Genomic DNA, 24,142 nt, shown 5'->3' on the forward strand with positions numbered 1-24,142 from the left:
GGGCTCCCCTCGCTGAGGCAGCGCCGCTCCCGCCGCGCATCTCATCGCCTCCCGCTGGGCGGCACCGGGACTGCGGGCCGGGCCGGGCCCGCCCCCGCCGCGGCTTCCCCTCACCTTTCCCGGCCGGAGCCGCCCCCGAGGGGGCCAGGCCAGCGGGAGACGACGCCCGGCACCGGTCCGCAGCTCCCCGGGGCAGCGCAGCCCTGACACCGCCGCGCCGCCCCAGCTGCCCCAGCCATGTCCTCCAGCTCCCCCCCGGGCGAGCAGAAGAGCCGGAGCCTGGGTCGGCTGTCGCTGCCCAGGAAAGGCAGTTTGACGCTCAGCAAGAAGCCCTCGGCACTGGAGCTGGCCGAGAACACCCCCAACGCCCACTACGCCCCGCTCTCCGACGCCCAGGGCGGGCAGCCGCCGGCGGGCAGCGCCCCGCAGCCGGAGCGGCCGCAGCGCCTCAAGAACGAGGTGGTGCTGGTGAACGCCGACTGCCCGCGGCCCCCCGTCAGCCTCGACCCCCGGTTCTCCATCTATAGCCTCCGCAAGCCCCTGCTGAGCCGCAGCCACGTCCAGGGCAGGGTCTACAACTTCTTGGAGCGGCCCACGGGCTGGAAGTGCTTCGTGTACCACTTCACCGTGTGAGTACCCGCCCCGCTCCGCGCCGGGCCCACCTGCTCCGCGCCGGGCTCCCGTTACAGCGGCTTGTCCCGTCCCTGCCCGCGCCGAGCCGCGGCTGCCCGGAGCGGGGAAGCCGTCTCCCGGTGCAGCCATCGGTGCGAGGGCTCTCGGGGCAGCGCCTCACGCCTGCCCGCTGGCCCTGAGCGGGGAGGTGGCGGCCCCTGAGCGCCGCCGTGTCCCCCTCCTCTCACGGGGCTCGTCCTCGCTGCGAAGGCGGGAGAGCGGCAGCCCCGGACCTGCCCTCGGTCGCGGTGCTTTCCGGACCAGCCCCGTGCTCAAGGCTTGAACACCTTGCAGATACAGTCTTCTGAACCGCCTTTTTTTTTTTTTTTCTTTTTAACATATATAGATTTCCACCCCTCCCTTCTGTCAGGTGTGAAACAAAAAACTCACACTCCAGGGAAAAGTTTCTCTTATTTTAAACGGAAATGCTGTATTTCAGTTCAGGAGCTCTCAGGTATATACATCAGGTAGAACAGGAGCTGCCTTCAGGCAATTTTCTTGAGAAAGTAATCATGGGAGTTGAAATAAATTCTTAATTCTGAGTGTGGAAATGAAGTACTTAACAGTGTCATCCATTGTTTAGTAATTTTTAATGCAGTGACTCCCGATTTTCTAGCTGTCTGCACAGCACCTGTTTCTGACTGAGTAGATGTGTTATCAGTGTTGCAGCCCTGTTGGAATAGGATGAGAGACAGGTGATGCTCCTTTTTCTTGCCTGTTTTATTGCCCTCTGCTAAACTCCATGTCTGATGGGGTTCAAACGCTATTGCTGATATTTTGAGATAGGAAGGAGGACTACGATGTTTGGAGGATGCCAAAGCTGCTTCAGTGCAGGCAAGTTGAAAACTGCTTTGGGTGTAACAGTATGGAGCACAGCATCCACCCTGACCCAGTGCATGGTAGGTCTGTGGTGTATGAGGATCTTAACAAGTGCCTCCCTCAGAAATCAACGCTTTTCAGTCGAGTTGTTGGAAAGGCTTGCATGACCCTTGAGCAGTTTGAATATGACAAATGTAGGTAACAAGGTCAGGCGGAATTGTGGTGTCTGATTATTATATGCATGCGCAAACACATATGTCTGTATATGTAATAACATACATGCATATTACAACAACTAGAGTTAAAGACATTTTGTGATAAAAATCGTAAGACAAAATACTTTGTTAAAAATACTATCTGATTTTAAATTCTAATTCTAAACGACTGTTACTCTAAGTCAGTTCAGGATTGCATGCTGATATTCCACATTTGAGGAGTCTTTAGGTAGTCAGGTAAGTGGTACCAACTTTATTTTAGTGGGGGGAAAACAGCTGTCATCTCAAATGTATTTAACTGGGAAATGACTGTGTGCAGCTGCTGAGATAATTGTGGGCTCCATTCTCTTTAGCATTATGATAGTGCCATTAGATGACAAAACAGCTAATGGCCATAATGATCAAGTGTCTAATAGTTGTGATTGCACAATGTAAAACACTTTCAGGAATAGGAGGTTTTTTTCCTCTAAAACGGAGTTTTAGGCAGCCATCTTTTATGGTTTCTGACCTCTCTCAGGTGTCTCAAATTATGTATATAAAGGACAGTAAATAAGGTTCAATATCTTAACTAATCTTCTCTAAACCTTAATGGTGGCTCTAGGAAAATCCTTAAAAATAACTGTGAGATCCCTTTACCTACCTAAGATTCTAGCCTGAATTTTAACTTTTTTTCCCCCCCAATATATATGTGAACTCATAGCCTGTCTCTCCCCCCGATACACACTTATCCATGGTGTGTTAGTCCTGGCATTTCCCCTCTTTTTAGAAGAGCTCTTCTGATGCAATGGTGAATGATAGTGGCAGTGAATATTCTCAAGCCTCTTACTATGCATTGTGTAAATTCCTTCTCTTAAGACACTGAAGAGACAGAAAAGGCTACTAACACTCTCCTATGACTCTTGCAAGCCAATCTGCAAATACCATGTGTGTATTTTTAGGCAGCCTCACTCTAATTTCCACCAGCAGAGGGAACTGAGTCTGTACTGTCCTCAGCCATCCCAGCTTCTTATTTCTCTGGTAGATAAGCCTGCACTCTTTATGCCTGTTAAAAAATGTTTCAGGTTACTGATCTTTGGTCCATATTTCTCCAACTCTCTTGCTTACTGAGCTCCCAAAGCAACTTCCTGGGATGCTTGCTTTCTGCTGCACCAAGGAATGCACTTTTTGAGTACAGCCCCTGCCAGTTAGATTCTGAGTTTTGGTTGATTAATAGTTGCTAGAAACCGGGAGTTTGTTACTAAAATCAACTGACAAAGCAGATAGTTTGATCCAGAGAAGCTGTTGTGTCTCGGTCTCTACTCTGGAGAAGGCATGGGACTTGATTTTTTGAAGGTGTTTTGGCAAGCATTTGGTTGCAAGTGAACTGCAGAGCTAGAAAGGACTAGAGTTGTAAGACCCTTCCCCCACCGTCATGCTTGCAGTTCTCTCCATCGACAGGAAGTAATTTGATTATTTTGCTGTCAGCGTGCAGACATTCATAGAGAGCTAAGCTGGGTTTTGCCTTGTGGTTTGCAAGGACCCTGATAGTTGTCTTTCCTACCAAAGTGAGCTTAAGAGACCAGTCTTATTTGCCTGTTGCCTTTTTGCGACTCCCTCTTCTGCCTCCCTCCTGCTTTATTGGGGATTTCAGCTGCCAGGGAGTTCTCGGTCACTATCTTAACGGTTTGGAGGGAAAGGAAAGGGAACAGGAGTGGCGTTAAATCAGGGAGGGCATGAAGACTGAAGCTGAGTAGAGCTCGTGGCCAAGATCTAGCCCAAAGATGTGAGCAAGGAGCACTGCAGGCTTCTTAATTTTTTATCTATTGCACTGCTCTATGTTGTGTGGGGTGTATGGCTGTGTTCTTAATTATATGCTGAGATGATTAATTTAGAAGCAACTCCTGTAATAGTAAATGTAACTTGTTCTGGACCTGTATCTCTGGCTGGTTGTTTAAACAGTGTTTATCAGGCGATAAGAGCTACATCTACTGATTGCTTGTCACACCCTTTTCCTGCTCAGGAATCTCAGTCAGTGGTATCTAGAATACTAACAGCCAAGAACTGATATTCCAAACTGATTTTCCTCAGCTTTCTATTATAATGTTTAGAAAAGGGAAGTTGAGCACTAAGCTTTAATCTACAGATTCTTTGTTGCTATGCTTGTTTCATATTGTTTAGATTGCTATATGTTTTGGTGTGCAGCAAAGCCCCTTGTGTACCCTCTGATCTATTGGATGGAATCTGATTATCTACCTTGTACAGCAATGGAGGGCTGCTGTACTAGGTCAGGCCAATGACCTATTTATATTTCTGAATTGTTATTTCTTTCAAAAAGTAGCTGAAATACCTGTTTTCCAAGATGAAAAATGTATATTCTTTCCCTCTTGCTGATGTTTTTAGTCTTCCAGAATAATTTGATATCACAGTTGCCAATAAATCAGTTGAACTCTGTAGAGGTCTCTTCTGAGAGGTGCCTTCATTTGCTCAGACCAAACAGCAGAAACATCTCAAGTGAGCAGAATAAGAAATGAGTTATACCTCTTTTATACTAGATTTTTATAGGCTGTGGAAATAGTCTTTGTGGGGAGAAGGGAGGGAGAATTGGCTAATACTTTACCAGTCAAAAAGCTGCCTTAAAACTTCTAGTGGAAATGACAGAAAGTTTTATTTCAGCTACATGACTTGATATGATGCTGTATTAAATTTAATTTAAATATATGAAGTATATAGTATACATACACTTAATTCTAACAGTGCAAGTAAATTGTGCTTGATAGCTGAAGATGTACAATGCGTGGCTTCTGCAAGCACAACTGGTGGTTGCTTGGAAACTTCAATTTTGCAATAAAGAGCTTGTCCTGTGGTATGGCTGCATTTATGGCAAGGTTATGCTGGAGCCACCAAACCCTCTTGGCTGTCAGAGGTAGGAAATGACTGAGTGCCTCTGTTCTCAATGACCTTCGGAGCTAGGGCATCTTATCGCACTTATCATACTAATGCACCTTGGGATAGTGGCTTTGAGAGGTGAAATGTTCTGTGCCCTTAATGAATCAAGTTTTCAGGCAACATGAAGGCACAAAAGAAGCTTAAATTCTGTCCTTATAATGGCCTGAAGTCCTGAGACTCTATCCCAGTGTTGGAAATTACTATAAAGAAAAGTGAAGTCTTCAGATATTTTCAAAAATCATTTTAGATTTAAGTGCACGAGGGAAGAGCTTCTTCTCACTCTTCTAAGTAATTTAAAGTAAAATATCTCAAAATGTGACTGATTAAACTTAAGTTGTGAACTTTCTGGTGATTTCTCTTGTTCTCAGTATTGCAAATAGTGGCTTCTGGCAACGTACGCTGCGTGTTGACTCCCACGTTCCTTGTGTTGGCCGTTACCAGAGGGAGCAATTTGGAAACCAGTGGACCATTGGTTTGTTCTGGTATGGCAACTCTCCTTTGTTGCCATGCAAAATAATCAGTTTCTATCTTATCATTGCATGTGTGTACCTGGTTCAATTTACTTTGCTTTTGTATGTGTTTGGTTTAATCAGCAATGATTGTCATTGAGTTTGTTCGAATCTCAAGATGTTTATATAAGCTTGGACTGGCTGATGGTTAAGATTTGGGAGACTGGTCTCTAGAAGCAGGCAAACTCTCAGAAGCGTGGCTCTATGTGTACGCATGCAAAGATAAGAAGCAAGGGTAGATAGAATATTCCAGTTGGATGTGTATCAGGACTTACAGTAATCAATTATTAAAGGCAATGGAGTGTTTACATAGTACTGTGAGGAAGAAGCACAGCTTAAAATCCTATTTTTGTCATGTTTCCAAATGTACTGCAAACATGCTTCCAAACCTACTGGATCATACTCAGTGTATAAACTGTTGAGGAGAGAAAAAGACCCATGCAATAATTAGCGTGCGCATGTGCTCACACATGACTGTAAGTTTTCTTTCAGACTGAGTGAACTGAGTGAAAGGAGGGTCAACACATACTAAGTAGTAAGTTCTGGACACACACACTGGGATGTTTAGAGATTTTTGTGGCTTAGAGTCAGAGTTACAGGTTATTACTTCTATTTTGGAGGATTTAAATGTCGCTTTTAAAATAAGCATGACTTTTTGAAGTGGGAGAAAAGAAAAATAATTTTATCACAGTCATGTACTTTCTGCTGGAGTCAGTTGCAGGAAGACCCATGTTTATATTTTTTTGGTTTGTTGAGACAGAAGTAGTTTAGCTGAGGTCAAGTTGGCCCCCCGTTTTGGCATGTTTGAGAGAGAGATTGCGCTTGTCATGTAGAGGCTGATGTGAAAAAATGTTTGTTTTATTTCTATAGGACTTTTGTCTATGAGCTCCTGTTGCTTGCAGTCATCATTTAGTACTTATTTGTATTGCTGGAGCCTGGTACTGCCATACCTTTATGCTAGATACAATTGTAATAATTAAAATCTGCCACTTTGTCACGTTTTTCAAGAGCATGATGTGCTACAGCAGTGCTGTGGTTTATATAGATCTTTCAGGTCTCACACCTGCTCGAGGACTACAATTGGGAAAAATTAAGTGAAAACAAGGTGATCTTTTCAGCTTCCCCCGCCTCCCACCTTGGCCCTACTCCACAGTCCAGCATTTTAATTTGCAGCAGAGGGAACATCTTCGCAACCTAGCACTCCGTATCCTACAATATGCCTCGTAACACTTTTATGTGAGACAAAAAGGGATTGGAAAGCAAACTTTACACATTCCCAGAGAAGAGGGGAGACCTTTTGCCTGTCTTATCACAGCTGCTCATACATCTAAGACAGTGTGCTAATGCTTAGGAGTTGCTGTTGCAGGGACAGCCCTGTTTGCTCATTAGCCAGATGTTAAAGTTTTGACTCTTGGCAGATTTTGGATACAGGTGAGTTGGAGAAGTGACGTAAAGGTTTTGCTGCCCCCCTTCCCTGGTGCATGCCACTGTGCAGCCCCTTAGCTACAATATTGCGTGAAGGTGATTCTCTGAGACTTGTGTGATTGAGATAGTGTTTGGGTTGGCCAGTATGCAGCTTTCCACTCTTGCCTTGTGCCGTGTGTCCAATCTGTGACTTGACAGAAGTTTCATTTTTGCTGAGGGCTGTCGGGCTGTCCCACGCCTGATACCAGTGCAAGTCTGTGCCAGGAAGACCTCAGGAGTAACAGCCTGGTTACAGGTCAGGAGGGGTCCCCGTTTCTCTCTCCCAGTGGGACCATGGAAGTTCTCAGGGTAAGAGTTGCGGATCCTAATAACTGCATAATTGACTACAAATGAAAAAAAAAATAATCCAAGTTTACTTTGTAATTGACTGTCATCAGAAGGAAAAACAATATTGGAAACCAGATCCTTTCAATCTCAACCACCAGTAGTTAATGCCTGGAAGTCACTTTGACTGGATCACCATCTTTGTATTAAATGATTGCATTAAGTGATTGCTGCAGGAAAATTATTGTGGAAGCATATTTTGATTGTTGAAGGGAAAGGAAGGTGGAAAGCTAAGTATCTTCTAATTAAAATACTTTTTGAAGGCACACAGTATGTTTAGCAATAATTAGAAAAAATTGATTTCTGTTTTGAAATGCATAGCATGATATGGTCAGCTACTTGAAAAAAAACTTGTCTTGACCTGCGGTCCACAGGCAGAGAAGCTGTTTGAGGGAAGAGAGTTGTGTGGGGCAAAAAAAGACTTTGTAATTGTACTGATGTTTAGGTTTTTGAATAACTGACGGAAGCAGAAAGCTGTAAACTTCTGAGTGCTAATGCTCCACTGAGTGGAGTGGAGAAACAAATCTGTGGAATGCGCACATAAAAATTATAACTATATAAAATTTTGGCAAGATTTTCTGGAGGTAAGACTTTTCTCTTCATATCATCCTTCCAGTATAACTTTTCAAGTCCTCTGATGTCTGCTTTCCTCCAGGAAAAGAATTATTCTACTTTTAGAAGTTGCACATGAATGATCTTAGGAAAACCAGTAAGTGCAGTGTTCACATTTCCGTATAACTGTCAAATGGTTGGTTGGGCAATTCTGGCACGCTGCCTTGCCCTGGCTTTTCACGTGCCAGGCAAAAAACGTGCAAGGCTGTGTAGATAGGCCTCTTTTAAAACTTTCATTGCGGCTGAATCACGGCTAGAGTTGAGATTCAGTTGCAGTGAACTAATTAGGCTGAGCTCCAAATGTCTGAGCACTGGATGTATTACAAACAACAATGCCAACATATGCTGTAGGGAACTATGCACAGGCACAGATCTTTGCTGACTTTAAACTTGGCAGTACCTCATTAATTTTGTGTGTTAATAGATTGTTTAATGTGCATTAGTGGCTGAACAAAAAAGCTGTGAACACTTGCTCGTTCAGTTCCAGATGGAAAATAGGGTCTTGTTGGGGGCAAGGTGTTTTCTGCCTGACACCAAGAGGTCCAACACAAGTTTCAAATGTGTTGGAAAGTTGCCAGGTGCAAATAAGCCTGATGGATAGACTGACTTACAGAAGAAGAATGTGTAAATTAGTGAGTTTTAAGGTAAGGTACTAGCTCTCCTCATACGGTCATGCTTCATCTGGCATAATCGCCTGTGAGAACCATTATAATACCAGCAGTAATAATGGGAGAGTACATATATTACAAGCTTCTACTATGGTAGTAGCTACTGTATTTTACCTCCTACTAGAAAGATATATATGTGTGTGTGTTTTGTTTGTTTGTTTTTAAATAAGAGGAGTAGTGTTCAATGCTTTACGAGTCAAACTTAATATTAATTTTATGTATGTTTTTAGCAGTGATTTTTTTGTTTGTTTGTTTTTAAAAAAGAAATTCTAAAGCTACTCTAAATCAAGTAGTTTTTGTTGACCAACAGCTTGTGCACACCTGGAGGACGAGAGGTCCTTGGTATGAACTTTTGCCTTGTCTGGCATGATCAGTTTTTGAGGACACATGAATTTTTGTCTTTGTCTTTTTCCCATGAATGGTACAGAATAGTAAAGTAACAGCTGTGTTCAAGTTGCTTTAAGAATTTGCACACAGTGCAAATCAGGGCCTGGGTTAATGTGTGGGTATAGTATAAGTACTTTTTTTTTTGTTGTTTTAACAACAAAACTGAAACAAACAGAAAACAATGACAATAAACCTCACAAAAACCAAATTTCTTAAATGACAGTTAAGACCTCTAACACCCACACTTTACAACAGAGAACTTAGAATCCAGAAAAAATTACATTAAAAAATGGGCAGGCATTGAGGAAGCCAATGACTTCTTAAAGCTTAGGACAACCACTATGACAAAAGCAAGTTTTTACTCTGAACTGCCTTAACGTTTTCCCAAAACTGGATGAATCCTTTTGGAATTTAAGAGAAGCATGTGTCTATGTGTGGGACTTCATGCAAAGAATACAAAAAGCACGAAAGCTGCAGCTTTTTGAATTTTATCCTTTTGAAAGCTATAAACTACCAAAAATAGAAAATTATACTGCATATCATTAGGTTGCCTTTAGGTATTCCTAGCATTGTGCCTAGAGTGGGTCTTTCTAGTTTTTCTCATATGTTGTTCACAATCAATTTGATATTTTAAGAAAAATGTTAGCCAAAGCCAAAATAAACATAGGACAAGGTTTCTGCATCTTTTAAAGTTTCTTCCTGCTTCTGCAAATATTGATCCTGATCTTTGAGTTTCATATTAAAGTTTTCAGTAGGAACACAAATCTCATATGTGTTTTGCCAATGCAAATGGACTTAGGATATGTCAATTGACAATAAAATTTTGTCATATTTGTAATAGAAAACTGAAAGGTTTTACTCCTAAGTAAATATTTTGTTATAAATTTTGGCTAGTGCTTACTTCAAATGAGAAATGTATCATTCTTAGTGATCTTGAAATAGTAGAAAATCTGTATCTTTGTTTATCCTAACAGGTTGTGCTCTTGTTTACCATCTATTAGCTTTACTCTAACACATCATGAATAAAATAGAGCATACCTTTTCTCTTGCAATAATAGAAAGTGTAATAAAATCATTGAATCATTTCAGTTGGAAGAAACCCTTGGGTTCATCAAGTCCAACCGTAACCTAACTCTAGCACTAAAACGTGTCCCTAAGAACCTTGTCTAAACGCCTTTTAAACACCCCCAGGGATGGTGACTCCACCATCATTGGCTTCCCTGGGCAGCCTGTTCTAATGCCTGACAAACCTTTCCAGGAAGAATTTTTTCCATTTTTTTCCAATCTAAACATTCCCTGGTGCAACTTGAGGCCATTTTCTCTTATCCTATCACTTGTTACTTGGGAGAAGAGACCAACACCCTCCATGCTACAACCTCCTTTCAGGTAGTTGTAGACAGCGATAAGATCTCCCCTCAGCCTCCTTTTCTCCAGGCTGAACAGCCCCACTTCCCTCAGCTGCTTCTCATCAGACTTGTACTCCAGGCCCTTTACCAGCTTTGTCACCCTCCTCTGCACTCTCTATAGTATTTCAATGTCCTTATGATGTGGGGCCCAAAACAGAACAAAGTATTCAACATTTGTTCAAGTAATGTGTGTTCTGATTCTGCAAGTAATGATCGTCATGTGTTTAACTTAACTATATAAGTAGATATTTGCTTTCCAGTGGGAGCACCTAGTAAAAATAAAAGATAAGGACCAAGTAGTAAAGACAAAAATTTGTATATATATCTCCAAAATTAGGCCAATTAAAATTACTTGCCAGACATTGTTCACAGGATGTGTAGAACTCAGTTAAATTTATTTTATTTAAAATAAGTTGGGTTTTTTTTTTCTGGTGCTAATTCTGTATGATCTTTTAACTTTGTCTATATGGCTGTTGTCTCTTGCCTGCAGTAAATATGTTAAATTATGTAATACATATTCACAGATTTTTCACGATCTCACCTGTGTTTTTTTTTTGTAGATATCTAAAAATAAATGGTCCTACTCTGTCCTACTTGCATGTGTTCTACACTGGGCAAGAACACAGATTTGTCCCCTCTGTTTAGAGCAGAGTGGTCACACATGCAATTTGCTGTTCACTGCCAGGCAGCGCTCTTGAATGGGCACAGAGGGTTGCACTGGCTTGGACGTGTATAACTCCACTGTTCAGAAGCCACTCGTTTCCTCTGCAAATGTAGACCCTGAAGTCTTGGGGATACATTTAACTTTTTTTTTTAACTTTCAACAATATTTTTTCATTGCAATGTTAATATCATATAATTTTATATCACAGTATCACAGTATGTTTGGGATTGGAAGGGACCTCAAAAGATCATCTAGTCCAATCCCCCTGCTGGAGCAGGAACGCCTAGGTGAGGTCGCACAGGAACGTGTCCAGGTGGGTTTTGAATGTCTCCAGAGAAGGAGACTCCACAACCCCCCTGGGCAGCCTGTTCCAGTGCTCTGTCACCCTTACTGAGAAGAAGTTTTTTCTCAAATTTAAGTGGAACTTGTGGAACCTATTGTGTTCCAGCTTGATCCCATTACCCCTTGTCCTATCATTGTTTGCCAACGAGAAGAGCCTGGCTCCATCCTCATGGCACTCACCCTTTATGTATTTATAAATATTAATAAGGTCACCCCTCAGTCTCCTCCAAACTAAAGAGACCCAGCTCCCTCAGCCTTTCCTCATAAGGGAGGTGCTCCACTCCCTTAATCATCTTTGTTGCCCTACGCTGGACCCTCTCCAGCAGTTCCCTGTCCTTCTTGAACTGAGGGGCCCAGAACTGGACACAATATTCCAGATGTGGTCTCATCAGGGCAGAGTAGAGGGGAAGGAGGACCTCTCTCGATCTACTAACCACCCCCCTTCTAATACACCCCAGGATGCCATTGGCCTTCCTGGCCACAAGGGCACAGTGCTGGCTCATGGTCATCCTGTTGTCCACCAGGACCCCCAGGTCCCTTTCCCCTACACTGCTCTCTAATATGTAATTTCCCAACCTAAACTGGAACCTGGGGTTGTTCCTGCCCAGATGCAGGATATGAATTGGATATGGAAGAAAATTGAGTCACAGTTTGAGAACAGAATACAAATCATCGACCAGGTTACTTCCCTGTCTTCTCTTCAAAGACACCAGGTTTAATAGCAGAGGCATTGCACTGGTGGCAAAGATTATAGAGCCCTTGCTCATCCCTAGTACAACAAAGGCTGCAGTCTTTGTAGTGAAAGTGTCTTCCTTCTGCTCAGTAAGGAATTATAATACCTTCAAAGTATCTGTTCCTGCAGCAGCTATCCCCTTCCCAGCAAAACTGTGCTGTCTGAAAATGGGTTGGAATTTGTTGGGCTATTCTGTTTCGTAATAGCCCTTGAGGGCACCACAGTCCAGCTAAGAGCTGAAGTAAAGGTGCCCCATCTCTTGTAAGGATGTTGACAAGCAGAGCAAAGGAGAATGCATACAGGAAACAGCTGCTGCTGCTAATCTCGTACTTACAGCCTTCAAATGTCTCTGCACAATTATCTGTGCAAGGCAATGGAGATGGGGGACAGAGACAAGAAAAAAGATCTTCCATCCTGTGGCCTCAAAATAAGAGAACACCCTGTGCTGATTGTGTTAAGAATCAGCAGTGTATGTATTCTGTAGAATGAAGACTATCTGTCCTTTACAAACTTCAGCAAATACTTAGTATTTTTTTCCTAATATTTGTCCTAAGTAGATCTAGTTGAGGTTATTTGATTTGGTTTTCTCTCCTGTCTTAGAAGACACTGAAATGCAGTCAAATGTGACAATGAGCAAATAAATAAATGTGCATGGCTTTATCCATACTGTGAGTAAACTTCATATGATTGTATGCTGTTATCTTATCTGTGGCCCAGAAAGTATTGATAATGGATTAGCTCAGCACTTCACACAAAACAAACCTGCTCACTTGATGTTTTCTGTGTCAAGAGGTCATCCAGCTTCCTAGCGCTAAACAGTCTGAGCTCCCTCTTTTGACAGTATGTAAAGCACAGCAGGCACAGACATCTGTCTTACGCAGCCATGGTAGCTGTATGCCTTTGTAGTTCTGTTCATTTGAGATGCTTCTTTGTAGCTTTTATTTACTGTTATGTTGTGATCTTATTTGGACAACTATATATTTAAACTGTAAAAAATGAGAAAAAATATTCAAGAATGAGGCAGAAAACAAGGCTTTCAGATTCTGCAGGTTTTGCAGTAAATGCAAGGCCGTAGCTGTACTTGGTTAATACTAGGCCTTCTTGGGCATGTGAATTGCTTGTTGCACTCTGATTGTAAAACCAGGTTATCTCTTGATGACTTCTGTGACAGGGTTTTTTTTTTGTGTGTGTGGCTTTAATATGGAACATATATTCATCAAGTCTTACAGTAAAGTGAAATTGAGAAATTCATCATACTGAAAATGTGTTGTACTGTGACAAGAGCATAATGTCTATAAATTTTCAATAGATAGTACCTGCAAGAGTAAAGGGACAGTAGCGTATGTATTTTATATAAAATACTGTCGATAACATTCAAGCAGGTTTTGATACTAGCCATTAGCGTCTGCTGAGGTAGACTCCTTTTTTGGAGGAAACTTTTATATCAAATGCCTTTCTCTTCAAACAGATAGCATTAATTTCAGGAAAAATGCATGTGGTTTCTGTTTGTTGTTATTGAAATAAGTATGCAAAGTGGATGTGATTCTTCTCTTGAGGGATTCTGCTAGAAACTAGCAAGTAATCAAACGATTTCTAAGCACTTGGAGGAAATCAGTCTCTTAGTTTATATGTCATATGTTAGGGGTCAACATGGATTGGTCAAAATCCAATAATCTGTCAATTTAATTTCAGACTGTGATGGAGTAAAAAGGTTTGTGGCTAGAGGAAACCCAAATATTGTCATATGTATAATTTATCAGATTCTTGATACTTCCCTTGTTTGCTTATTAACATGGTTTGTTGATGAAATTGGTGCTCTGTGGATAGGAAATGGAAATTGTGAGTACTGTATTTCAGCAAAGGTGTAGAGCAACTGAAAAAAACCCACATGTCTGAGGGAGAATAAGAGCTGTCCAAGGACTAGAAAACATGATATTTTCATCTGAGGAACAATAGCTTAGCATAAACAACAGTGGGAGAGTGGAAGGTGGTTGACTTGAAGTCTTCAGAAAAAAAAAAAGACCACCTTAGATAGGAGGGACAAGATCTTCATATTCAGATGAATTAGATAGAAAGTAATGATTTTAGCAGCATACTCTGAATTTCTCTTTTTGCATGGGAGGGATAATGGAGCAATGAGCTGCATTGCCTGGAAAGGCTGTAGAATCTCCTCCCTGCAAGGCTTTAAGTGCAGGCCAGGTGAATATTTGTCAGGGTTCACCTAGGTGTTTTTGATTTTGCTGCGGGACAGCTGTCCAGGATTCTGCACTCACACTGCAAAATTAATACCCCATTTTCCTGAAAATAAGACAGGGTCTTGTATTAATTTTTACTGCAAAACTTATTACTTTTTTACATGTATAGCTGCCTGGGCACTATTTAAATTGACTTTTTAAATGAACTGTAACTAGGGCTTATTTTTGCAGTAGGCCTTATATTTTGGGCATCCTCAAAATCGTGAATAATCATGTCAGGGCTTATTTTTGGAGTAGGTCTTATTTTTGGGGAAACAGGATATGTGTAGATCCTGAGAGCTGGGCAATTTTTTACCGTTGAAGCACTTGAATTCTCCTGCATTTGGTGTGTGTGTGTTTGAGGTGGAGGGCTGGTGCCCTTTTTGTCCCCAGCCTTTCTGTTTCTTTCCCTGAAGTACCTTTGTTCCTTTCATGTTATAATAGTTCAATCCAAAACATGCTGTGAGTTTTTTGAGAACAGGTTTGTAAAATATACCTTCTCTGCTGTTGATGGCATCTCTGCAGGTAATCTTCTGGCCTTTGTGCTACCTGTGATGGCCAGATTCCTTTGACTCTGGGGGCTTTGGCTGGATGGATACACAAAGGCTGTGTGCTGTTTAAGTGCTTCCTCTATTGATCATTCCAATGTGATTACAGCAAGATGGAGTCAAATTTTAAGACTTCTCAATGCATTGCTGCTCTGATAACTGTTCCTTTCCTATCTGGGTAGTTCCGTCTTCCTGTTGAAACTGGCAAAGATTTTGAGGATGAAATGTTACATATTGTAGATTGTTAGTTGAATCCAACATATCTGAATTTACAGGCTGATTTAACAGTGAGTAGCTGATGGAGATCTAGCAGTTTGCAGTGGGTGGGTGGCTCTTCTCAAATAGCTAAGAAAAGTGACAATTGTATCAGGATTTCAAAGGAAATGTCTCCTTTCCATTTACTCTCTTGGCATCATAATCCTTAGCAGTGACAGCCTTGTTGCTGAAACCTTGCATGCTTTGAGTATCTCATGAGAAGCGGATCTATATCTTGGTCTCTCTATGGGAAGTTTAAAGAGCATCTTGATTGTTAGAGCTCTCTTCCAGCTGGTGGCACACATGAATCTGGGTCTACATTGTTCATTACTGTTTTCTACTCTGTTTCTTTTTCCATCTCAAAAGTAGTTTCCTAGCTTTTTGAGAAAGGGCTAGTTCATGATCCTTGATAGCAGATTTCACATGCCTGGATCTCGGACAGAGTTACCAGAAATAATTTGCTTAATTTCTGTCATTCTCCAGAGTGCTTCTTTCTCTTGTGGTGTTGTTGTTGTGCTTACTCCCACCCCTTTTCTGGTACCTGTCTTTGTAGGAGATAGACAGGCTCACAGCTGAGCAACTGTTGAATAGATTCTCCTGTACCTCAGGCTCGACAGGTTTTGTTGCAAGGTCTTTATAGTTTTGACATGAAAGGAGGTGTCAACCCATCTGGGACTTAACAGAGCTGAATGATCTCATCCACAAGTGATGGGTGATATCTGCGCCCTTGAAAATCCCTAAGAAGGGCATTCTGTGTCTCTCAGCCTTTGAGCCTCATTTTATCAGCAGGTTATTTTATGAGTGGTACTTGTTTCCTCATGGCATGTGACTATTTTTATGAGGCTCTTTTAGGCTCTCCGTTAGTCCATGAACCATCTCTAAGGTATTAACAGTAGCGATTGTGTCCTTGAAATTCAGCTGGTTAATGGGTTCGTCAAGACAGATTACCCAGCATCACGAGTTGTGTTGTAGTAGGTGAACAAGTGACAGAGTTGCTCTGTCTCTTGCTCAGTCACTAGGGTTAACTCATGTGGCCTTTTGACTCACTAGTGGCTGGTCCTTCTCCAGCTGAGGTGTACCCACATGCAGGAGCTGCTTTAACCAGGTACTGGCTGGTTGTCACAGAGTTGTGGTGGCATGGCACTTGTATGGTGCTCCATGGCAGATAAACTCAGGCCTTCGCAATAATCCTCAAGGTCACTTGTGTGAAGCTGAAAGAGGTTGAAAAACACAGTAATCTGTCTGTAGGGTCTGAATTAAATGCAGTATGTTAAGATCTCTCATGACACTGAATAAATGACATACCCTTCTTTTGTCAAAATTCACCAGAATTTGACATACCCAGTTATCTTAATGTCTTTTTTTTTTTTTTTTTTGTGACCTGACAAATGGTGACCTGGAGCAGTGTCCTTACCTTTATCAAGTTCTGTGCTGTTGCAGCTCTGTTTAGAGCTTGTGTGGTACTTCACAGAGCGGTTCTCTGGTTATTGTTGATGTGAAGGACTCCAAGTTTTGCCTGTGGGTAGGACTCAGTATGTGGAAGTTGCCAGCTGGAAGTGTTTATTAAGAACCATTTCTAACAATAGGTAATAACGTTTTTCTGTTGTCAGCTGAAGGTTTCTGACATGCTGAAATTCCACTGTGTCCACTCTCTTTCCTACTTTCCCCGCAAGAATTTGTTAGCACTGAATTCTGTATTTGATAGGGAGTTGAAAGGAAGGATAAACCTTTCATCAGATGTACTTGTGTTCTGAGTAGAGGGAATACCACATGGGCTCACTCGCAAAATATGGCAAAGCTGCAGTGTTACTCAGCTTATGGTGGGATGCCTGTATATCTACAATTGATGGATTATACACACAATTTATGTATTTCTAAAAGCTCTGGTTACTACTTAGTAACCTCTTTTCTTTTCTGTGTAAATTTTGGGGACAAAAAATCCACAAATGCATGTTCTAAGTATTTTTTTTAAGTAATTTTTTTGTTCTGATTTTAAAAAGTATAGAAAATGTAAGAATATTAATTCAATTTTACCTTTATGATTTCTCCTCCCCACGTGGAAACTTTATAGATGTTTTTAACTAGTGCTTGCCTATGTTCAACCGTTAATTTTATCAACGAAAACTTAGGGAGATGAAGGCAAAGATGTCATTCAGATACTTAATAAAAGAAAATTAAGTCTGTTGCAACAGCTGAATCAAGAAATAATAGTGGATTTTTGGTTTGTTTTTTCCTCGGGTAAATCTCTGTGCAATAAGCTACATGACATTCCAGATTGTGTGTTTATGTATTCACCTAGACATGTGCATGTGTGTACGTAACCCTGAGTGTTACCAAACTCTTTGTAAAAATCCTTATAATTGAGATGGAGGCCATAATTCTGTCCTTTTACAAATGGGAACTTTTTACAAGAGGCATAAGATTTGACTCAAATATTACCCTTTTTTTGGTAGTAGTTCAACTGATCTTATATATTTTAAAAGTTTAGTCATGCCTCATATTTGTTTTTATCAGCTGTATCTCCTCTGTTAAAAGGGATGTTTTTACAAGCTCCTCATGTTTCGATTTCCACCTGTTTAGAGAAAAAAAATAATCAATAGAGCTTCATTTAAAGCAGCTTACTTAATGATCCAAAACTCAGTAATAGAGAGCTTGGTCCCACTTGCGGTGGGTGTGCTGGCTGCACCTGGCTTCAGGACAATTGCAGTTTCAGAAGGGAGAAAGAAAAGCAGTCTTGCTGTGCTAGGAAAATAACAGCCATGCGTATCATGGGTTTCCTCCGCCCCCCATTGCAAATGCAATCTGAGGATGCTTCTCTCTGGTTGCGAAAATGAAGTGCTCTCTGTGTTCACTGGAATGGCAGCCGCGCTCTCCCTCGCACACCACATGTTTGTTAAGCAGACTTCATTGTCATTGTCCTTTTTGTGTGGTGCCTCTTTCTGCCTTGTCTCCACCCTTCCACCCCTCTCAAATGCTCAAGCCATGTGGTGTATAGGTGAGACTTTGTATGCTACTGAATTTTAGCCACCAGTGGCTGCGGGATACCACAGTCATGGGAAAATTGTGCAGGTTTAGGACAGGAACTGAAGGCAGAAATTAAATCAATTAAAGTAAAGTGCCCCGTAGGCAGCAAATGATTAACCAGAATAAAATTTGGCTGCACCACTGTGGTTAGCACCTACCTTGTAAAATAAAATCAGTATTACAAGGCATGTCTTTTAAAAGGTATTTAGTAATTGAGCTCTGATTTGAATAAGTGGTTTTCCTAGGTAGTTAGGAGAGGCTATGGTGGTGAAAGTAGTTTCTTCACTTTTCCCTGTTCTTGCATTTATGTTATGATAAATGCAGGGAAGAATAAAGTGTGTTTTACAGGGTACTTGTAGGGAAAGTGCTGCTCTTGCAATGCAAGGAAGATAAATAGCCATGGGAAAGCTAGACAATGTACGCTTTTGTTCCCAAAGTGTAATTGTGACGACTTTTATATTAATGAGCTAAAGTAAGTTTGAATACATGGAATGAAATGGAGAAAAATAGCCTAAATACTAAGGTATAAGGACTGCCTGTAAATTTACTTCTTCCTTGCAACTCCTCCGAGTCAGCTTTGCTGGCTGCTTTGGGTGACTTTGTATACAGAAGAGGAGAGGAATCTGCTGGCTCTATCAACACCCCATGGACCTGAATGAAATATGCAGAGAAAGCTACAGCTAGTAAATCTCATTATCTCTAAGAAAGTTGATACTGTTCCAGATGGTTTTAAAAGCTGTAGGTGTCTCTACTGCTCTCCTAGAGCTAAACGTGGATTATAATTGAGCTGTGACTGCTAGATCAGGCTGGATAAAACTGCGTTAAGGATGAAGGTAGAGGGAACATATATTCAAACCCTGCACTTGTTCCAGCTGGCAGGGTGCGAGTTGATTCTGGCCCAAAAGTCAGCTGCAACAGTGTAGAGTTGGACCTGCGCTAGCAAAGCCTTGGAGAGGCAGAGCTTATTAGCACAGGCGGGCACTAACAATTCTAGCTGGTGCTGGGACCAAAGCTGGCACTGAGCTTGGCAGAGGTAGTGACTGCACCTAACTGGGTGGATGTTACTATAGCATAATCTAGGGCAGGGATCTTCACACCTCCTGTATCTTTACAGCATCTAGTACTGTGGGAGTATTCATGGCTCTAAGGTAAAGTGACAACACAAATAGGTAGAAGTCTGTACTTCTGAGTTTACCCTGCCCTGATATTACTCCTGTACCTTAGAGCACTTTGCGTGCAGTACTGTGGGATATGTGTTAAGGCAGTGGCATCAGGGACTGGCCGACAACTGTATCACAGATAAGATTTGGTCTTTCTTCTTCCCTGACCCACAAGTTGAAGTTGTAGGTTGTTTGTTCTGGCTGTATTGAGTAACACTATCTGGCTGCTCTCTCCCCTGGCATCCAAGTCTAAAGCTGTTATCAGCACTGCTGTAGCTCTGCAAAATCACGGCGATGTTTGATTTAGGGGGAAATTGGCAGCTCTCTGACAAGTGCTGGAATGTCCCAGTCTGTCCTTGGGGTGCTGTTGGCATCTTTCACAGCAATAAACCCCCAGTCAACAGTCCTGATCATGGGCAAACACCAGCCAAGTGCACAAAAGCGCTTATCTCTTGTTAGGCCATGCGTTTATAAAAAGCAAAGTCATAAAAACCTTCAGCGGCTGGCAATTCCAGAGCTTACTGTTAGACTTGAAAAGAAGTCCTGAAGAACACAGGCTTCTTATCAATCTTAATTGCTGGGCAGTAGAGAGTTGCGGTTTGTTTAACGTCAGCTGGTGTTGGCAACTCTGTTTCACACTGTGTATTAGAGAGATGTTTCTGGCAAGCAAAATTCTGCTGAATGTAAAATTAAATTAATTGGAAATACTTTTTCCTGAAGAACTCAGGTTGAACAATTGAATTCAACAGGTGAATAAATGCAAAGATTGACTAGAGATGCACAGTGCAACGTTAAGATGTTGAATTTAAGTTGTTTTTTTTGAACTATAGATGCTGCTATGTTGTAATTCCTTTGCGTTGCTGCTGAAACTAAGTTCTGTATTACCTAATAGTTTTACATTGTATTTTTAAGCATTGCATTAATGCTCATGCATTTACATAAAAGTAGAAACTTCAAAGTTAATGTTAACTGAATGGTCTATATTCATGCCACACACTTGAAGCCCGAATTCATGCCACATTTATGGAACTGGGCCAGAGATGAAGTCACTTTGAACAGTTACATCAACATTCATAGATGGTTTTGCCTGTGAGAGATGTCTTGACACTTTTTTTAAGTTGGCTTGCTGGGTTTGAGGAGACAGAAAATTCTACATGGGACCTACCAGTGGATCAGTAGAAACTGGTAGATGTTCAGGTTTTTGAAATGCCAAAAAAAGCATTTTAAATGCCATTAAAAGTGCATCTGTGCTAATTTTAGACAAATAGTAATAAGAAGCCCCTTTAGATTTTAGTTTGAAAATTACTCTGGAACTGCAACTTTCAAACAAGAAGCTGATACGAAAAAACTTTATGGCAGCTGCCAAGGAGCAGATTATCAACAGTTAATTAATCAGGAGTAGCTGCAATGGAAGCCACTTCTCTGATCTCAGTTCTACCCCTGAAATAGCATCTGTGCCCCAGAATAATCAGTGTGGTATGTAGGTGGGATTTTCACACATGGCTGGGGAAGATATGTTGGAATGTCTCTCACTGACTTGAAATGAGGGCTGCGTTCTCTCATTCTCTGTGGCAGTTTTGAAAGTCTTTAAATGAGACATGACCAGAAAGAACCAATTCTAGGAGTGTGAATGTGGCCGTTTACATTTAATACTACTGCTTCTTTTTTTGAGAAGGTCAAGGAAACTGGTTGTCTTGTTGGGTAATTTCTTTGTAACTGTCTGTTGCGAAGAGATTTGTAGATGAATTGGGAAAGACGAAGAAAGTAACATGTAGAACAGTCCTGTTGGTACTTAAGAGATGATAACACAGGCATATTTATTTTGGTGCCACATGTGTACATGTAGAGAATAGGTGCCATTACCTCTCCTACAAATGTGTATATGCCTGTTAATGTGCTGCATTTTAAGTAGCATACAAACATAATTTCTTTATTTCCTTTCTTTGTATGTCTATCCGTTTTCATTTGAAAGTCTTCCTTCAGCATTTTTTTTTTTTTTTTGTGTATGTGTCTCAACTTATTTGGACTCTTGGGAGAGCAGTTCTGTATTAGATTAGAAAAAAGCAGCAATGAGAAGCTAGAGCAGTTGTTTACTTACAGTGTTAAACTGTTCATGCTTAAAGTGGAAGGAAACTGCTTTTCCTTGTGACTGCCAGTTGCCAGGATTTGAGTGGTGGTGGTATTTTTTTTTCTTCTGCATGAGGAATTTCATAGTTGAAACTGCCTTGACTTATGAAATGCTGAACTATTGCTGTCTCTTTAGTTAGCTCATGGAGAGGGACACTTCTACTGGAATAACAGGGCTGAGCTATTGCTGTCTGGCTACCTGTGTGTGATTAAACAGAAGCAGGAGGTGGAATCAGTTTTCAAGTGGTTACCAGTTTAAGTCTTTGCTTAAATAGATAGGAGGTGTGTATTTTTTCAGTTCTGATCTTGATTTTTCTTTTGCTGTTTCCTTGTACTTGTTAGCTTTTATTTTTCTGACATGAAATAGCAAATGTTTACCTTTCGAGCAAAATCTAAGTGTTCACAATTCTCGCCAGGGAATGGATTTGCATTTTTGTTTGGAGCAAGCAGTTCCTGTTACTCATGAAACGGGAGTGGCTTTTTAATAAAGATGCCGGATCTTTGCTATGTAATTACCATAAAATAACCAGTACAGCAATTCTGTAGTGTCAGCAGCTTGGCAACCAAATGCTTTCTGAACTGCTTGTAAGCTCTGGTGTTGATCTAGACTGTGAAGAGGAAACTTTAATGCTTGATACAGGCACTGTTTCTAGATTGGAAAATCTCTCTCTAACCCACTATGTAATACAAATGCACCTACATACCCAATCTTGTTATCAAGGAGACTTGCTGGGAGTTCAATGAATATGAGCTCTGCAGAAGGTATGGTGCATATAGCTATGAATACCTGGGTGTATATTCTGAAGATTAATTGGCTGAATGTAGGCACATTTTGAAAGGCACCAGGTCCTTACCTTCTCAGGCCTGTGCTGCTATTAGTAGTTCTGTAATCTGTTTTAAACATAGTTGATCTTTTAAATAACTTTACTATCAGGTTGCCATCTTTTTTTTTTTCTTTCTTTCTTTTTTTGTGTGTGTGCAGTGTTTTGCACCAAAGCACACTGCTTTATGATAGAGGTTGCTAGGTGCTAGGGCAAGGCAAACAATAAATAACAGGAATCATGCTGGAGTCTCCTGATGAAGTGTAGCATGGGACAGTGCTTGCTTATTTTTTGCTGGCCTCCAGCGCAGCTGTCTTCTCTAAGGCTGGGACACATCCTGTTCAAAACAGTTCAGTGCATAGAATGAAAGGTGCTGTAAGCAACCAGAGGACATTAGTGGCAGGGGTTAATGAAAGGGACCATGTCTGGAGGCAGCCTAGGGAGCTGAGGCCTTCATCCTGGGGAATGGGGAGCCCTGCAGCTCAGCCAGCAGGATGTGGGTTCCAGGCTACTGAATAAGTTGGTTTCTGATTTCTGCCAGTGAGCTGTGCATGACAATGTGGTTTGCCTTTATTTATTTTAAATTTATTGGTTTTTTAATTTTTATTTTGTGGTAACTTGTATCTCAGTTTTAATTCTCCCCTGTGAAGCTCATGCTGATTTCAGTGTGATACAATATTTGAAAAAAAAAAAAAAAAGTAATCAAAAGCCACTGTACAAGTGTTCATCCAGAGAGCACTCAAACATACTTTATCCTCTGATGGGATGCACGCTCATTTGTTTTCTGTCTTCTTGACCTGTGGTTATTCCAAAGGCATATTTGCTCTATGATGGTATGATGCATATCTTAGCAAAAACAAGAGGAAACAGAAAGCTGAGGAGAAATGAAGAGTGAAGAAGGTGCAGAGGTTTGTCTAATACCAGCTAAAGCAGAGAAGTTAAACAGGTAAGTTTTCAGTGTGGTGGCCAAGTTAACCCAACAGGAGGGTTATCAAGTCTGGAGATCCTTGTTTGAAGAGCATTTCAAGCTCTCTCAAACATTGTTGGCCACATAACTGCAGTAACACATGTGGGGGGTACTTGTTTATCCCTGTTCCTTTACCACCCTGATGTGTGTTTCCACAGCATAGAAAGTCTATTCTAGTGTGTGGCTAGAGGCTGAGGCTAGGGTGTAAAGGCTTGGAAAGTCTCCTTTGTGTTTGCTCAGTGGAGCTACCACACCTGAAGACTGCTGTCTGTATTCTTTTATAATCCTCTAGCACTTGAGCCATTTAAAAGCTGTGATTTCAGGTGTGTGACAAAGGCTTTTGTGAATCCACTGTTACTGTGGTTTTCAGGCAGCAACCATCTCTCTGGTAAGTCTAAAGCTTCAGTTAATAAGAGGCCCCAAAAATCAAACTAACCCCTCCTCCAAGAAGAATGTTCTGCCAGGGTTAAACTTAAGGAAGCTCAAAACCCATCATTAATTTTTGCTTATATGTTCTCTCAGATCTCTTTAAAACATCCGTGTCCCTGTAGTACAGCTACTGTTTATTTACATGGTGGTGATTTGGTATTGTGTATGTAGTGCAGCAGGGTGTCTGTATTGTGTATTTAGAAGCCAGCATGAGTAGGCATATGACTAACTTCTTGCTGGCTGCCACAGAGTTTCTTTAACCCAACTTGAATTCAGTGCTGTAAATTGCTATGCTGCTGCCAAATAGATTTGCATATGCGTGCAACTTTGAGTTAATTGCGGTGAAATTCTTAATAAGGTTGATCATTGTAATCTTCCATTCTTTTCCATTACAGATATTTGCAAGCATCCTAAGCTAAAATATACTTTGCTGTCTGTATCACTGCACCTTAAAATCCACAGGCATCTTTATTCCAAATTCTTAAGCTACTTGACTGGGAACTGTAATTCTCACTTGTGGATCATTGCAATGCTATATTGCAGTTGCAGAGCCTCAGCCTAAAACGTCTGTTGGTGTATGAACCTCTTAACCACTGGTAGCACTATCATCATTTCCTCCAGTGTGTAAACAGTGTTTGAGTCCCTGTGTGAACCTATCCTTTGCTTTGTTTGAAAGAAGGAGCCCAGAAACAGAAGAAAACAATGTGCTTCCTTTTGGGACAAACTAAAAATGATTTTGGAACTCAGAATATATATGTTGTACTGTTAACTCAGCTTTCCAAATATTTTATTTGGGAACATGTCAGCTGAGGCAGA

At 41.3% G+C, this 24,142-nt stretch overlaps 1 protein-coding gene across 1 annotated transcript in view; it reads left to right on the plus strand.

The window, feature by feature from the left end:
• Positions 1–237: 237 nt before the first annotated feature.
• The window catches only part of KCNQ1 (potassium voltage-gated channel subfamily Q member 1), a gene marked incomplete at both ends in the record, with an annotated part of 351,244 nt that continues 327,339 nt past the window's right edge, over positions 238–24,142 (plus strand). The window contains one exon of the mRNA XM_080346267.1: positions 238–629. Within this exon, the coding sequence (XP_080202393.1) occupies positions 238–629 (392 nt within the window). The remainder of the gene's footprint in view (positions 630–24,142) is intronic.

This window comes from Nesoenas mayeri (assembly GCF_963082525.1).
Source record: "Nesoenas mayeri genome assembly, chromosome: 5".
NCBI lineage: Eukaryota > Metazoa > Chordata > Aves > Columbiformes > Columbidae > Nesoenas > Nesoenas mayeri.